At 36.5% G+C, this 15,818-nt stretch overlaps 1 protein-coding gene across 9 annotated transcripts in view; it reads right to left on the bottom strand.

The window, feature by feature from the left end:
• Atp11b (ATPase phospholipid transporting 11B (putative)) overlaps positions 1-15,818 on the bottom strand; it is a 94,383-nt gene that overhangs the window by 52,762 nt on the left and 25,803 nt on the right. For all 9 annotated transcript variants that reach the window (XR_005091743.1, XR_005091740.1, XR_005091742.1 and 6 more), the window contains exons 5-11: positions 14,720-14,827; positions 14,292-14,420; positions 13,110-13,213; positions 9,890-9,937; positions 7,414-7,478; positions 5,021-5,102; positions 421-571 (exon numbers count right to left, since the gene is read on the bottom strand). Coding sequence is in view for 5 of the 9 variants with exons in the window: in XM_028858508.2 (XP_028714341.1) it covers positions 421-571; positions 5,021-5,102; positions 7,414-7,478; positions 9,890-9,937; positions 13,110-13,213; positions 14,292-14,420; positions 14,720-14,827 (687 nt within the window). In the remaining 4 variants the exon portion in view is untranslated. The remainder of the gene's footprint in view (positions 1-420; positions 572-5,020; positions 5,103-7,413; positions 7,479-9,889; positions 9,938-13,109; positions 13,214-14,291; positions 14,421-14,719; positions 14,828-15,818) is intronic.

Here is a 15,818-nt window from a genome sequence, read left to right as displayed (position 1 = left end):
GAAAGTTAGAGAATGATTATTTGCCAAAATTGTAGGTTAAATCTCTTGATACATCAAGGCTGTTAAGACTTCTTGAATTATTCAGACATGAATGAAAATAAATGTATTCTTTAATTCATTTATAAGGTACAATACATGAATTTTAAAGCACTTAATTTGTAATACTGAAGTGGAATGCACATGTATTGACATATAAATTTTTGTGATCTAATTATTCAAACCATGCTACTAGGATCACACAAAAAAGTTTAGTCCCTAAACCAGGGAAAGTACACACCACTGCTAACATGTTGAGTGCTCTTCTGCAAAGACATCTTGTCAAACCAATGTTGTGATGAGGTCACCATGGTCCTTCCCTTCAAAGCATCAACTGTCCCCAAAGAGTTTCCTTAAAGTTGAATTATGAATAACACATAATACCTTACTACTATTTCTTTGATGTTCTGTTTTTTGGTTATACCAAGGTTCATCCCATTTTTCTTCAGCTTGCCAGGTATATTTCAAGATAGTACTGATGATGGCCTCAGAAATAAGGATTATTAAATAAATTATTAAAAATGTGTTCATTGATCTAAAGCAAGAAAAAGAATATAAACATATCAATATATTCTGTTCATTTGCTTTGAAATTAATACTTTTAAATATATCAAAAGATTTTATTATAGCTGTTTTAAAGGACAGTCTATTTTTTTTTTTTTTTTTTTTTTTTGGTTTTTCGAGACAGGGTTTCTCTGTGTAGCTTTGCGCCTTTCCTGGGACTCACTTGGTAGCCCAGGCTGGCCTCGAACTCACAGAGATCCGCCTGGCTCTGCCTCCCGAGTGCTGGGATTAAAGGCGTGCGCCACCACCACCCAGCTCAGGACAGTCTATTTTTTTATAATGACCATTAAATAAAGCATAATTACCAGCAACTCATTTGAAAGCCTAGGAATCATAACAGCACAGCAAGACATATCCAAAAATACAATGGTGGCACTTCTATCTTGGGGTTTGCCAGCAACCATATAATTGGACTTAAGGCCTGCTCAGTAGGAGGGAATTCATACAGTGCAATTCAGTACTGTATACATTGCCATCTGTAGCTAATGAGTCATGAACCCTAGAGAAGAACCTACTACTACCATTTTTCTAAACCAGTATAATGTCCAGCTTCATTCTGAATACCTTTCCTTCTATGCACAAAGAAGGTAGTTCTCACCTTTCATCAAAGAAGCTTCTCTTTGCAGCAGATGGAGACCACAACAGAAATCTACAACTGGTCAAAACCAAGCTTTATCCTAACTATGTAAATATTTGCTCTTCCACTCTCCTAAGACACAAAGTCTAGTGCGATCACATTACTATGTGAATTCATGGGAAGTAAGGGCATAATTAGGGTCTCTTTTTCTACTTGATGTTCATGTATTAGGCATAGTACTTGGTATTATTTGGTACTTCAATTACAGGGCTGCTCACATTTTAAAATATCAAAGTATTTGGTTCAAAAGAATAAAACAAATAACCCATGATCATATAACTGACTCCAAAATCTCAATAAATAAACTTCAAACATACAAATAAAGTGAACACAATAATGAATCTTCATGTGCACCACATAGTGTCAACAACTGTCAATATGCTACCATTCTTATTCCATTCATCCTTTCTTCCATCCCTATTACCCATTTAATTTTTGTTGTTTTGATTTTGTGGTTCTTTTATTTGCAATTTCATGAATACCTCTTTAAAGAACATCTTTAAAAGAGTGATGATAGGGATCAAACCTGGAGGCTTACACTATGCAGCATACTCTACTTTTGAGCTACACCGCCAATTCAATGGTGGCATCTTATGCAGCTATGGTACAATATCAGAACCAGGAATGTTACAGGGAATTAGACTGGATTAAGCTTCACATTTACAAAATCTAATCTTACTAGTATGAAATTAATCCCACATACAGATTAACTACCATTATGAAGAACTATCCCATTATCACTTGTAAGAATGTATTTATTGGCCGGGCGGTGGTGGCGCACGCCTTTAATCCCAGCACTCGGGAGGCAGAGCCAGGCGGATCTCTGTGAGTTCGAGGCCAGCCTGGGCTACCAAGTGAGTCCCAGGAAAGGCGCAAAGCTACACAGAGAAACCCTGTCTCAAAAAACCAAAAAAAAAAAAAAGAATGCATTTATCTAGGGACCAGAGTAGTATAGCACATGCCTTTAACCCCAGCACTTGGAAGGCACAGGCAGGTGGATTTCTGTGAGTTCAAGACCAGCTTGGTCTGCATAGTGAGTTCCAGGTCATCCAGGGCTACACAAGAGAGACTCTGCCTCAAAAAATAAAATTTTAAATTATTTTATTTTATATGTATGAGTGTTTTGCACACATATTATGTATGTAAATGTATGCCTGGTGCCTGTGGAGGTCAGAAGAGGGTGTCAGATCTCCTGGAACTGGAGTTATAGATGGTTGTGAGCACCATGTGGGTGCAGGAACCAAACCTAAGTCCTCTGAAAGATCAACAAGTGTTTTTCCCCCCCCCCCCCGAGACGGGGTTTCTCTGTGTAGCTTTGCTCCTTTCCTGGAACTCACTTGGTAGCCCAGGCTAGCCTCGAACTCACAGAGATCCACCTAGCTCTGCCTCCCGAGTGCGGGAATTAAAGGCGTGGGCCGCCGCCACCACCACCACCTGGCTCAACAAGTGTTCTTAACCACTGAGCCCACTTTCCAGCTCCTATCACTCTTTATCACTCATTCCATACTGAATCTCTGTCTGCTGGCAGCAATAATCTGTCCCCAACCTATACAGTTTTATAATTTTGAAAATGTTCTACAACTCAAAACATACAGTATGTAATCTTTGAACTTGCTTTATCACCAAGGATAACAATTCTGCAGCCTGTTCTGGGTGATGCAAGTAATATAAACCCTTTTTCTTGCTGTATAATGCTCTATGACATAGATGTACCAGATTTTCTGATCAACTGTTACCCATGTATGGACAAGGGGCAGTGTCCCAGATTCTTGCTGTTATAACTAAAGCTGCTAAGGAAAGAAACTGCCAAATTATCTTCCAAATGGGAATATCATCATCTGGTATTCTTAACAATAATGTATGAGATCTGGTTCCTCCGCCTCCTCCTAGCACTTATTATTACTACTCTTTTAGTCTTGTTCCTTAAACAGTGAGTTAACCTCACTGCAGTTGTGATATGATATTCTCTAGCAGACAATGATGTTGACTGAACATCTCTGTCTACTCACCTGCCACCTACAACTCCTTTGATGAAATGTGCTTTTGACCACATCTAACTGAATCTTTGTGTTACTGTTTGGTTTAAATTTGTGGTTTGCAAACGTTTTCCCCCAGTCTGTAACTCGTCTCAATACTTTCAAGAGGGTTTGAGAAATGATACTGAAGTAATGAGTATATAGATTATGAAGACCTATGCTTTGACTCATATAGTTCTAACAACTAATCTGAAACTAGGTGAACTTCGTCTAGCAGAAGTAGACAATTTTTAATTTAGATGAAGTTCAATTCATTAATTTTTTCATTTAGGAGCTATGCTTTTTTGTCCATCAATTATTTGCTTAAGTCCAGATCATGAAGATTTCTATGACTTCTAAAAGTCTTTACAACCCTTTTTCATATTTATTCAATCATCATCATTATTGTTAGATGCAGGAGACTGAGCCCATGGCCTGGTGCATGCCCTCTTACTGACAAAACCTCTCCACTCCCTCGCCTTTATTAAAAAGATCTCCCTGGGTATTATAAATAATGGGTTGTAGAGTCTAGCTTTTCATGTTCCTCAGAAGAGTGTTAATTTTTGTTCTAGTGGGCACTTAACTTTAAGCACCTAATGTCACTCACTGCAATTGGTCAAAGTAAAATTCTCCTTTTCTCAGCATTCTCTGGGTTCTATTGCTTGTTTCTTGCCAACTTGTACCTATACAGTTTTTCAGTCATATAAGAAAATTTGGGCAGCTTTTATGTACAGGTTTTCAAGTCCAGTTGATTATTTCCTACGCTGTCTTACATATTTCCCCCTAACTTTCTAGGCTCTCTTCTAGTTTTCAACCTTCTTCTCTGACACTTCAACCCAGTAGAGAAATAAAAGGCTTTCCCATCTTACTTCTTCTACTTTGCCCCTCCTTCCCCCAGATTGTCTTCAGGACTGGATTCACGGCCAATTCTGACCTGCTTGTGGTCACTTTCTATTGCCAGTAACTCATGGTAGCCTCAAACTCATGACCTTCCTGTCTTTGCCTTCCAAGTATTAGGATTACTGGAGTGCCCTCATCACACATGGCCCAACATTACTTGTGTGCTTGGGTATGTGTGCCTGTATGTAGTTTTGCATGCCTATGTAGACAGATACATGTTAGGTAGAAGCTTAGGGTTGCTATATTGTTTTGCACCTTAGATTCTGAGACAGGGTTTCACAATAAACCCAGAGTTCACTATGTCTGCTAGAATGGCTGCCTGGCAAGCCCCTGGGAACTTCCTTTCTCCACTCAGCAGGTTACAGGTACATGCCACCACAACCAGCTTTCTAGGTGGGTGATAAGGATCAGAACTCAGGTCCTAATGCTTGTACAGAAAGTATTTTACTCAGAGCTATTGCCTCATACTCTACACTATATTTAGTCATATTTTAGCACTTACTAACAGTCAACACCATGAAAAATTCTAAGTATATACAAAATCATAAGACATCATCCTTATCTAATATCATTTTGTATATGTAATATGAAGTACCTTTTTAAAGAATTTGTTTATTTTTTATTTTATGTGCATGTGTGTAACTGAACTGTGTGTATACCTAATGCCCATGGGGATCCCTTGAAATGGAATTACAAATGGTTGTGAGCCTCCATGTGGGTGCTGGGAACCAAACCCCGGTCCTTGCAAGAGTTAATAGTGCTCTTAACCACTGAGTCATCTCTCTAGCTCCTGAAATATCTATTTTTATATATTTTATACATATATAAGTAAGATGCACATATAATTATGTGAAAAGAGTTTTCTTACTTTTCTACTGCAGATCGTTTCTGTGACTTGCTCTTGTAATTTAACGCCATCTTAGTTTCCATTCCAGTGTACACAGCCACACCTATAAAATAAAACTGCTACTTTAAATGTACTCACTAGCACAAGAGCTTTACGGAAAAAGCACTGTCTGAGAGTTTGTATAACTTGGCTTTTTCTTGAGTCTTTTCACAGCTTTTACAGTGTGAAACCTAAAATTTCGTCAATCTAGACATGGAACCTGCATGGAGTCTTGTTTCTCAGTCACAAAAGATGTTTGGATGGAAGATAGTAAGAGTTGAGACTAATGGAAGAATGGGGTAGGAATAATGGACGACCACTGCATATGGCACTAATGGTGTTAATAACAGTAAAAACAGAAGAAAACAAAAACAAAAAAAAACCCAAAGTTCTGGAAACGATGGATTAGGCTAAAGACCCAGAATGCCAGAATCTAGAATCTACATGTCATTCCTGAAGTACTGAAGAATAATATTAATGTCTTTCAGAGTAAATGAAGCAAGCACAAAGAAATGCTATGTGAGATCCTGAGATGAGAGAGAAAATGGTCATAATAGTGGGACTAAAACCATGGAATGAAACTAATTAGGAAAGACCAAAATTCAAAATTCCCTGAAATTCCTAAATAGTAAGATTAAAGAAACAATATAGAACTGACCAATTGTGCCTTTTTAGTAAATATTTGCCTAGAATTTTAAAATAAAAATCATTCTTTAAATTCAGAGGTCATAATTAAAATGAAAAATGGCACTAAAACCATGCAATTGGAAAGAAAAAGCAGAATGAAACAATAGAGAAGAGGATGCTGAGGCAAACAGTAGACCCAGCTAAAAGCATTCAAATACACAAATGCTTCTAAAGTGCATAATTTCAACCCCTACTTTAAAGTCACAAGAACAAAAAACATTACCCCTGGAAAGTCATATAAGATTCAATGTCCCATGAGAAAATCTAAAACCCCTGGAGGTTTAGTCTGGTTTCTGATGTTAGAACATCATTATAATTTTTTAAAAATGGTGGCAAAATACACGTAACATACAACTTACCACCTACCCATTTAACATGTATAGTTCAGTGGTGATAACACATTCATATGGTGATATTTTATTTGTACTGAAATGTGATTTTATTTGTATGTTAATAAATAAAGTTGCCTAGGGTCAGAGCTAATAGCAAGCCGTAGCAGAAGCTGGGTGGTGGTGGTGCATGCCTTTAATTCCAGCACTTGGGAGGCAGAGCTAGGCAGATCTCTGTGTGTTCAAGGATACAGCCAGCATGGAGACACACACCTTTAATCTCAATACCAACCACAGAAGACCTGGTCTGTATAGATGGGCAATGATGAGGAGGTCATGTGGTTGGGTTTACAACCAATGAGAAGGCAGAATAGAAAGTCAATAAAAAGGACAAACACACAGGATGTAGGTCTTTTGCGGAGGAGGACAACAGCAGCAGTGAAGGGTAAGGTTTTTAGCTCTTAGCTATTGCTCTGACCTCTTGGGCTTTCATCTTTGCATTGGCTCTGTGTTTCTTATTTAATAAGATGGTTACATCTACACATTCACCACAATTTTGTTGAGGCATCTTTTTTATCTAACTAGAGAATACTTTAATCACTTAAAAAAAAATACTGAACCCATTAAATATGTATCCTGCTTTCTTTCTATTTATTCTCTAACCCCTGGAAATCACTTAGTGCTTCATCACTATGGATATACCCATGTGAAGTATTTCAAATGAAAGGGAGAATATAATCTGTGGCCCTTTCTGCCTGGTTTCTACAAGGCAAGGACACTATTACTCTTCCTTTTGAGAATTAAAGTGTATGTCCCCAATGGTACTGGTTCCACATCCAGAGCTCAGTAAGAATTTGTTGAATACATAAAATATGTAAATGAATGAGTCCAGAGCTGTTAATTCAACTGAAGGATAATTGTAACAGAAGCGAAAAGTGTGGATTATCACCATGATACTGAAAGCATTGACTTGAACCCTTGTTACTTGAAGTATACTAGAATCATTTTCTTAATAATCAGCTTTACAAGTATCCACAAACATAGGAGGAAGAATCTAGCACTACTCAAAGAAGAGAGTAACAACAACAAAGTACGATATTAAAGTGGACTTTAAAAGAAAATCATCATGTATTACATTGAATAAAGTAATATTATGCAATCAAAGAACCATGAAATGCTATGCTTTCAAAGTTACTTTACAGAGGTTTGGGATGCTGTCTAGTGCTATACAAAGTGCATGCCTGGTGTGTGTTAGACCTTGAGTTCAGTATCCAGCACCTCAGAAGTAAGAGCAAAGCTTCATATAAAGCACCAATACAAAACATACAAACAATTAAAAAAACTTAAGGATGTACAAACCAAAAATTTCTTTTGTATTTTTTAATCTGGCTCCACGAAGCAAGAGACTCTCTGGTCCCAGAGGTCTAAGGGAAAAAGAAACCCAAAAGGCACTAAATATATTAAATTTCCAATTAAATTAAAAGGCATCTTCAGTCAGAGGTACTTAACCTATAGTTAGAACAGTTTTCATATAAAACAAAAATCCCAGCTACTATAATACTTCCTAGTCTAATAGTGTTAGTTACTTCAACAACCAACATTTGCTTTGGCATTTCAGTCATTTTTAGATTAATGGTAGGACTAAAGAGATAGCTCAGCAGTTAAGAGAGCTGGCTGTTTTTGCCAAGGACCTTGGTTTGATTCCCAGCACTGAAAAGGCAGCTCACAACCATCTATTACTCCAGTTCCAAGGGCTCCCACATCCACTTCTGACCTTAGGCACTAGGCACTTAAGTGGTGCTCAGATACACACTGGCAAAACAGCCATACACAAAAAAGTAAAAAAAAAAAATTAAATTAAAGCTTGTGACTTTAAAAAAAAAATTATACATTTAAATAAAGTCACAAAGCCATCAATGTCAAAAAACTTAAACACAAAATAAAGTTAAAATTTAAGCAGTGATTTAAGAAAATTTAGCAGAAGACAAAATTTAAATTTTGTTAGCAAAATTAACCATCAGTTTAAGGAAGGAAAATACAGAATTGAAATGCAGTGCAAACATAAAATTATCATTAGATCTGCACAATATAAGTGCATGAGTTCTGCATAATTAAAATTATGTTAGATTATAAAATGTAATGTATAAAATGTTAGTGTTTTATAGGCAAGCTCACAAAACACCAGCTGACTACTTGTACTGCACACTTCTCAGGTACAGATCTTCTTGCCATTTGAATTTCTCTTCATAAAGAAGATATAAAATGACAAGGAATAACTACAAAGGAATTTTTTTTAATGATAGCAAGATGATTAAGAGTTTGTCGTGGATAAGTTAAAAGGTCTTTATTTTGTTGAGAGTCCTTAAGCTTTTCTGAAACATACAACAACTATTTATTCAAACCAAACAAAACCTGAATCATTTATGAAAATATCAGCAAACCCAAATACCGTGGGGAAAAAAAATTCACTGAACCAGAAAGGCCAGGCATTTGGGACATGTTTACCAATTCTGTTTACTACAGAGCCCTTTTTGGTGAGTACTCATATCTGCTATCCCAGAACTGGTATGGTGGCTAACTACTCAGCAGCTACAAAATACCTGTTGGACTGAAAATATTTTCATCACTAAAAGAACCACATGCCATTCAATATTCCCTTCCTATTCTTTTCTACTCCCTAGCATGGTATTGGTTCTAACAATGAAAATAAATGACACCAGGACAGCTTCCAAATAAAGACAATTCAACAGTTAACTGCAGCTGCTTCAGTAAAGAACAGTTTTTTTCAGCCACACAGGAGTGGGTGTTCCAAAGTGCTACATTCCTTTACCAGACACAAACAATACTTTAGAACACAATTCAGATGGTGTATTCACAAAATTTTCACTATTTCCATACAGAAATAAAAATAAAACTTAGTCACAGTTATTCATCAGGGATCGTGTGTGTGTGTGTGTGTGTGTGTGTGTGTGTGTGTGTGTTATTAAAGTTTATTGAAGGTGCTTCTATGATAATGTTCATTAAAACATGAATCAGTGCTAATACTTGACATTTTGATGGCGTATCTTGAAGATCTAACTTTAAAATGCTCAACTCTTTCTGCTACTGACTTATTTCATGTAGCCAATACACAATGAATGTGTCCCTAGAAAAGAGTTGGCAAAGTCAGATTTTAACAGCTGATTCTAAGATTTTGATTTTAAATTAAGCCTTCAGGTCATAAGTAAAAATGTAATCTCATCCTATTAACAAATCTTTAAACTGACTCAAAGCCTTTTATTTAGATGCCAAATTACGTTGGAAAACAGATAAAAACAATCAATCATCCAAAAAACCAAACAGAAGAATGAGTACAACAGTTCAGAATTGGTCACTAAATAGTTTAGCTTGTACTCAGTAACTGTGAAATAAAGCCAACCATGGGGATTTATACTTGCTAAACGTCATGTAAAACATGCATCTTTTAAAAAACTTTTTTGTAGTAGGAGGACTGAACCCTGGACTTCACACATGGTACACTTGCTGGACCACAAACTGAACCCCACCTCACTCGCCTTTGAGGGTTATGACTCAAAAAGCATCTGAATTAAATCAGCAGTGTTTCATTTCAAAGTTTCTACCAAGGACTAACAAAAAATACAAATATATAAACCTAAGTAATTACTTTTATGTCATTACATGGAGTGTTTCATCTTGACGTGTTGCTGCTAAAACCTACTAGCTGATGGCATGTTTTATGGTTCCCATGATATGCTGTTTACTTACTTAATCCCCTTTGACTCTTGGTCCCTCTACCAGTTTCTAATTACAATTAGATAATGCGATTTATTCTTACCTTACAATTTCTTCCATTTGTTGAGTTATTATCATTCGTCCCATAAATCTGTAGAAGAATGTATCATATCACAAAGATAGATAACTTATTAAATCAATGGGTAGAATACATTTAGCACTATTAGCCAAATGAAATAAAATCCCTGTGTGTGCATGCTTGTGCAGATTTGTGTTCAGGAGTGCAGCAGATGTCCTCTGATACTCTAGCACTCTGTCTTATTTCTAAGGCAGAGTTCTTCTTGAGACCTGAAGCTTCCAGCTTTTTAAGTAGGCTACCAGCAACCTTCTATCCTGTCTCTGTTCTCCACAGTACTGGGGTTACAGGCACAAGAGGCCACATCAGGTTGTTGCTTGTACTAGGACACAAATTAAAGTCCTCACCACTGTGTTGCAAGCCATCACTGAGCCATCTCTCTAGCCCCTAATCAACCTTTTATGAAAATTTTGTTGTTATCGTTTTGGTGCTGGGGACAAAAGCTAGGTCTTACAGATGCTAGGAAAGCACAAACTAACTGAGCCACAACTCCAGTACATCTTTTATATATACACAAATCATCCAGTATTAGTGCTACAAAGTAATTTTTTTTAAAGTTAGACCTTAAATTTTAAAAATTGATTTTTATTGTCATCTCTATTCTAGTTATTATTGAAGTAACAAATGAAATCTTTTCAAATTGTCATGTAAATGTCACATATCACTATTATTATTAATTCTGCTTATAAATTACTACATAAAAATGCATAGATGACTTAGCCAATAACAAATGTTTATATATTTTACCACAATTTACTAAATAAAGTTCCATGTGACCTACAGATCACTGAAACTAGAACAAATATTTATTTTATTTATTCAACAAATATTCAACGAGCAATTACTATGTAGTGGAGGTAAAGTAGCAAGCTCGAGCCTGTAGTAAAATCCTGAGCTTCTTTAACTTTATAATGTTTGGTGGCTAAAATCTAGGGTGAAGACCTCTTCTCATAATGGATTCCACAGTGTAGATTTTCAGCTCCAGTTTCCACAACTGAAAATAGCGTAAGTATACAGTTGATTAAAGAGAACAGCTACCTTGCAGTCAAAAGCAAATTCTGGACAAAGCTTCAAGTTAATCATTAGGTAAAGAGATTTCTAAAAAAAAAAATTAATTTATTATTTTTGTGTTATATATATGAGTGTTTTGCCTGCACATATGTCTACATACTACATGCATGCATGTCTGATGCCCATGGAGTAGATAAATTTCAGCATTCCCTTCCAAATGTCCCCTACTGCCCTTCCCATTCCAGGCCCAAATCTTTTATCTGATGAAGAATTTGAATTCATATTTCTTTCTGATTTCTCATTTTTACTTCCATCAGATCTTTACATCAGGGAGTGTTGTTTTTATTCTCCTTGTTCCAGAGAAGTTTGTGTATCCCAACTCCAGCCTAGACTTTAAATTTAGATCCAATTCACCTGGTGTTTCCCTGAACACCTTTAAGAAATGATATCTGATCCAGTTTTTGTTTTTGTTACCAAGCTAAGTCCAGAAAGAACTTTGCTTTCTTTTTCCTTATGCTGTTAACCTTGATTCCTGTTGCTCAGATTCCGGCATTCCAGTATGTGTTCAGGCCAGTCCTACATTGCACCAACCCTTCTTGCAGTCTCTTATCCTGTCTTCAATTCTTCTTTTCCCCAAAGTATAAACAACTGTTTCATTCTTCCTTTCTGATCAGAAATATGAGCTAGCACACATATACATATTTTACAAACTGATTCAGATAAAATAAGCTGGCAAAGAGGAAGTAACAGCTTTGTTGATTAGGTTTTTATCATATGGAACAAGCTAGAGTCATCTGGGAAAAGATAACCTCAACTGAGAAAAATGCCTCTAGGCAAATCTATGGAGCATTTTCTAGATTACAAATTCCTGTGGGAAGGCCAAGGCCACTGTGGGCAGGTGGTACTTGTCTGAATAAAAAAGCAAACTGGGAAAGTCATGGGGAGCAAGTCAATAAACATTGTTCTTCATGGTCTCTACTCCAAGTTCTGCCTCCAGGTTCCTGCTCTGACTTCCCTTCATGATGGACTATAACTGTAAGATGAAATAAACACTTTCCTCTCCAAGTTGCTTTTGGTTGTGTTTATCAGAGCAACAAAGAAATAAACTAAGGCAACAATCATTAGGAATCTCACTATTTAACTCTGCTAATGTTTGGGAGTATATATGCATTCTAGGCTTTACATATACACATTTGAGCCCTATCTTAAAACAAAAAAACAGGGTCATGACATAAGTGTTGTTGGTAACATTTTCCTCTCAACTTAATATGTCCTATCTACAGTATTTACAGGGCTGAGGAGATGGCTTAGTCAGTAGAGTTTGCTATCAAGCATGAGAATCAAGCTTGATTCTTAGTACCTAAATAAAAGTTGGGTGCAGCAGCACACACCTCTAACTAAGGCCAATGCTGATGAGACAGGGACAGGCAGAACCTGGAAGCTCATTGGCCAGCCAGCCAGCCTTGCCCAATCTATGAACTCCAGATTAGTAAGAGATTCTATCTCAAGAAATCAGGTGGAAAATGATAAAGAAAGACATTGCACATTAATTTTTGGTCTCTACAGGCATGCACAACACAGGTGCACACACCGACATGAACACATACATAATCTCTCTCTCTCTCTCTCTCTCTCTCTCTCTCTCTCTCTCTCTCTCTCATACAATCTAATATAAAAAAAATTAGTGTCTTTTGCTTAGAATTTTATCAAATTCTGCTTTCTGTCTCTCACTTTAGCTGAAGGTATTAGAAATATTACCAAATCAGGTAAGAGTTTCATTTTAAGGGCCAACAAGATGTCTCATGAGTAAAGGCACTTGCTGCCAAGTTTGATAACCTGAGTTCCCCAAGACTCATATGTTAGGAGAAAACAGACCCCTGAAAGTAATCCTCTAACCTTCATATAGACACAGTGGCATGCACATGCCTAAACACATATGCACATGCACACAAAATAAATAAAATAACAAAATTTTTAAAGAATTATTTTAATGCTCATGGTTACAAAAACAAGGTCTTGTTAAGAGTAGCTGAGCTATCAGAATTTTTTATATAAAATTAATAAGTTTAATGAAAATTTTATTTTTATTAAATAAAAATTTAATAAAATTCTATTAGAATTTTACTTCTAATAGAAGCTGTAAATGAAGATGAGCTCACCAAATAATATACCATACCTGTATAAGTCTGCTTCTGGCTGCTGGCATTCTATCACAGCTATGAGACTATCCAAGTTGGCAACTGTTTGTAATACTGCTGTTTCTGGAACTGACACATGCGTCTGAAAAAAAAAAATTGAAAAGGGATTAATGTGTACCTAGATATGACCTCAGATCTCAACTGCTTCGATGTCTTCTAGATGAAATTATGGCGCACTAGACTACATACAGATCACTCTGCTAAGACAGCAGAGGAGAGACAATTAGAAATAGGCAGGACAGACAATTACTGCATTTACCTGTCTATGGAGACCATTAGCAATCACAACTGCCTAAAGATTCATTAAATCCTATTTAGTAGGAGAAATGTGGATTTTCATCCCCTATTACACTCTGAAAATTGGGCAAATTTATACTTGTTTCTTGACTAAAAATATATCAAGCTGGACATGGTGGTCCATATCTATAATCATAGTATTTGGAATTTAGTATTTAGTATTGTCAGAAGTTTGAGGCCAGCCTGGGTTTAAAAAAAAAGAAAAAGAAAAAAGAAAAAACAAGCATCAAAATTATTAAAAGATTTTGTTTCCTAAAACATTTTCCATTTCCACTTTCAACATGAACAAAGGCAGGGTGAGATGCCCTTAAACACATAATAATACTTTTTTACTTTATAACTTTTTAAATTTTAAAGTTTACTTGCATATATGTTTATGCATGTCTGTGTGTCCGTCTGTGCAGATGAGTATGCAGATGTCAGATGTGCATGTGTGTATGGAGCCGAGAGTTGACAAGGGAGTCTTCTTCAATCTCTCTACCTTCCTCACTGAGATGGAGTCTCTCACTGAACATAAAGGTTATCATTTTGGTCAGACTGGCTATCGAGCTCCAGGGATCCCTATCTAAACCTCCCTAGCTCTGGATTACAAGCAGGTGCTGCTGTGCCTGTCTTTTTATTGAGGAGAAGCTAGGATCCAAACTCAGATGCCCGTATTGTGTAACAAGTACTCTACCAAAACAGTCATTGTCTCAACCCAACAACTTCTGTAATTTTTAAAAGTTTTAGTACCTTTAAAAAAAGTAAAAAAAACAGAACCCACTTCATCAGGACAAACTTAATCACTTCACCAACAGGAAAAATTATAATCATGAAGCGTTATATTCACCCAGAGTAATATCAAAACATACACATGAACAAACCTTCAGGTTCGTCTCTCCATCCAAACTAGCTGTTGTCACATGACATGAACCATCAAGGCGATCTGAGGACAGAAGCACCAAATCTGCAGGGAAAATTTCATCTTTGGCTACACGGACAATATCACCCACCTAGAAGAAATTAGGAGAAAAGTGATTGGACACATTGTGAAGGGCAAGGATTTGTTTTCATTCTGTTCTAGATAGGTGGCTTATCACAATATTTTACTTTGTATGCATGCTTTACAATGTAGATGAACTCAGGAGCTCAAGCATGGGAAACAAGTACTCTTGCCACTGACACACACACACACACACACACACACACACACACACACACACAGAGGATTTTATAATATATAAAAAAATATACAGAGAAAATTAAGACTAAAACTATAAAACCAATTTTATATAACTTTCCATATACATACCCGAATGTTTTTTGATCTAGTTTTTACAAGGCCACCACTTCTAACAACATAAACGGGAGCTCCGTTTACTTCATTATCTGAGTTATGACGTAACCAGTCTTCATACCCCTATAAATAAAGAAGAAAAATTAACCTATCAGAATACTTTTGAAGATACTTTATCGCATGAGAAAACAAATACACACACACACACACACACACACAACACACACACACACACACACACACACACACACACTTACTTCCCTGGAACATTCACCAGAATTCTATTAGGGTACTTAGATGCCTACAAAAAACAATTCTGACATTCATTCTTTCCAGAAACGTCATCTCTGTTTCCATTACATACATGCTCCTGGTATTCTGAGATCCTGACCTTTCCTTGTTTTCTTGCAAAGGTTTCTTCTGTCACCTTTTTGAGTCCTTTCCACATCCTTCACTCTTAGTAGCAAAATTATTCTATTCATTTCTATGTATTCATATAATATAAAATATGCTGGTAATTCTAAAATAGCTTTTCTCTAACTCATATCTCTTCTGCATTCCAAAAGTGAATATTTAACTGCATTATTAATATATCTACCTGAGATCTCATAAATATCATTGATACTCTGACATATATACATACATTCATACATATATATTCTAGTCATTTTCACTCTCACCTCTAGAAACCTTCCTCTCAACAAGCCCATTCCTCCTGTGATGTTTTTTTTGTGTATGTGTGACCCACTCAGTTTAATTTTGGTTGCTGGCATGGGCATGAGTGTGTCTGTGTGAGTGGCAGGGGTGGTAAAAACATTTGTCCATAGATAATGTCATCTTTACTTCTCATCAAGGGAACGTCTCTTAACAACAGAGACCACTACAGAAAACCAAAATCAGATCTATAAAATCCCAACAGATCTACAAAACATCCATATACCTATTGCTCAGGGAACATTGTAGAAGAGGAGGCAGAGAGAGTGTAAGAGCCAGACTCAGGGATTTTGCTTGAGATTGTGTCCACTAAGCCACATCAGAAGCTACACCCATGAAGTCTCACCAACACGACTGCCCAAACATAAGCTGAACAAGGAGGACACCAACGAACATGCCA

This window comes from Peromyscus leucopus, chromosome 6, assembly GCF_004664715.2.
Source record: "Peromyscus leucopus breed LL Stock chromosome 6, UCI_PerLeu_2.1, whole genome shotgun sequence".
NCBI lineage: Eukaryota > Metazoa > Chordata > Mammalia > Rodentia > Cricetidae > Peromyscus > Peromyscus leucopus.
Note: the sequence above shows the minus strand (reverse complement) of the source record. Positions and strands in the feature narration are given on the sequence as shown.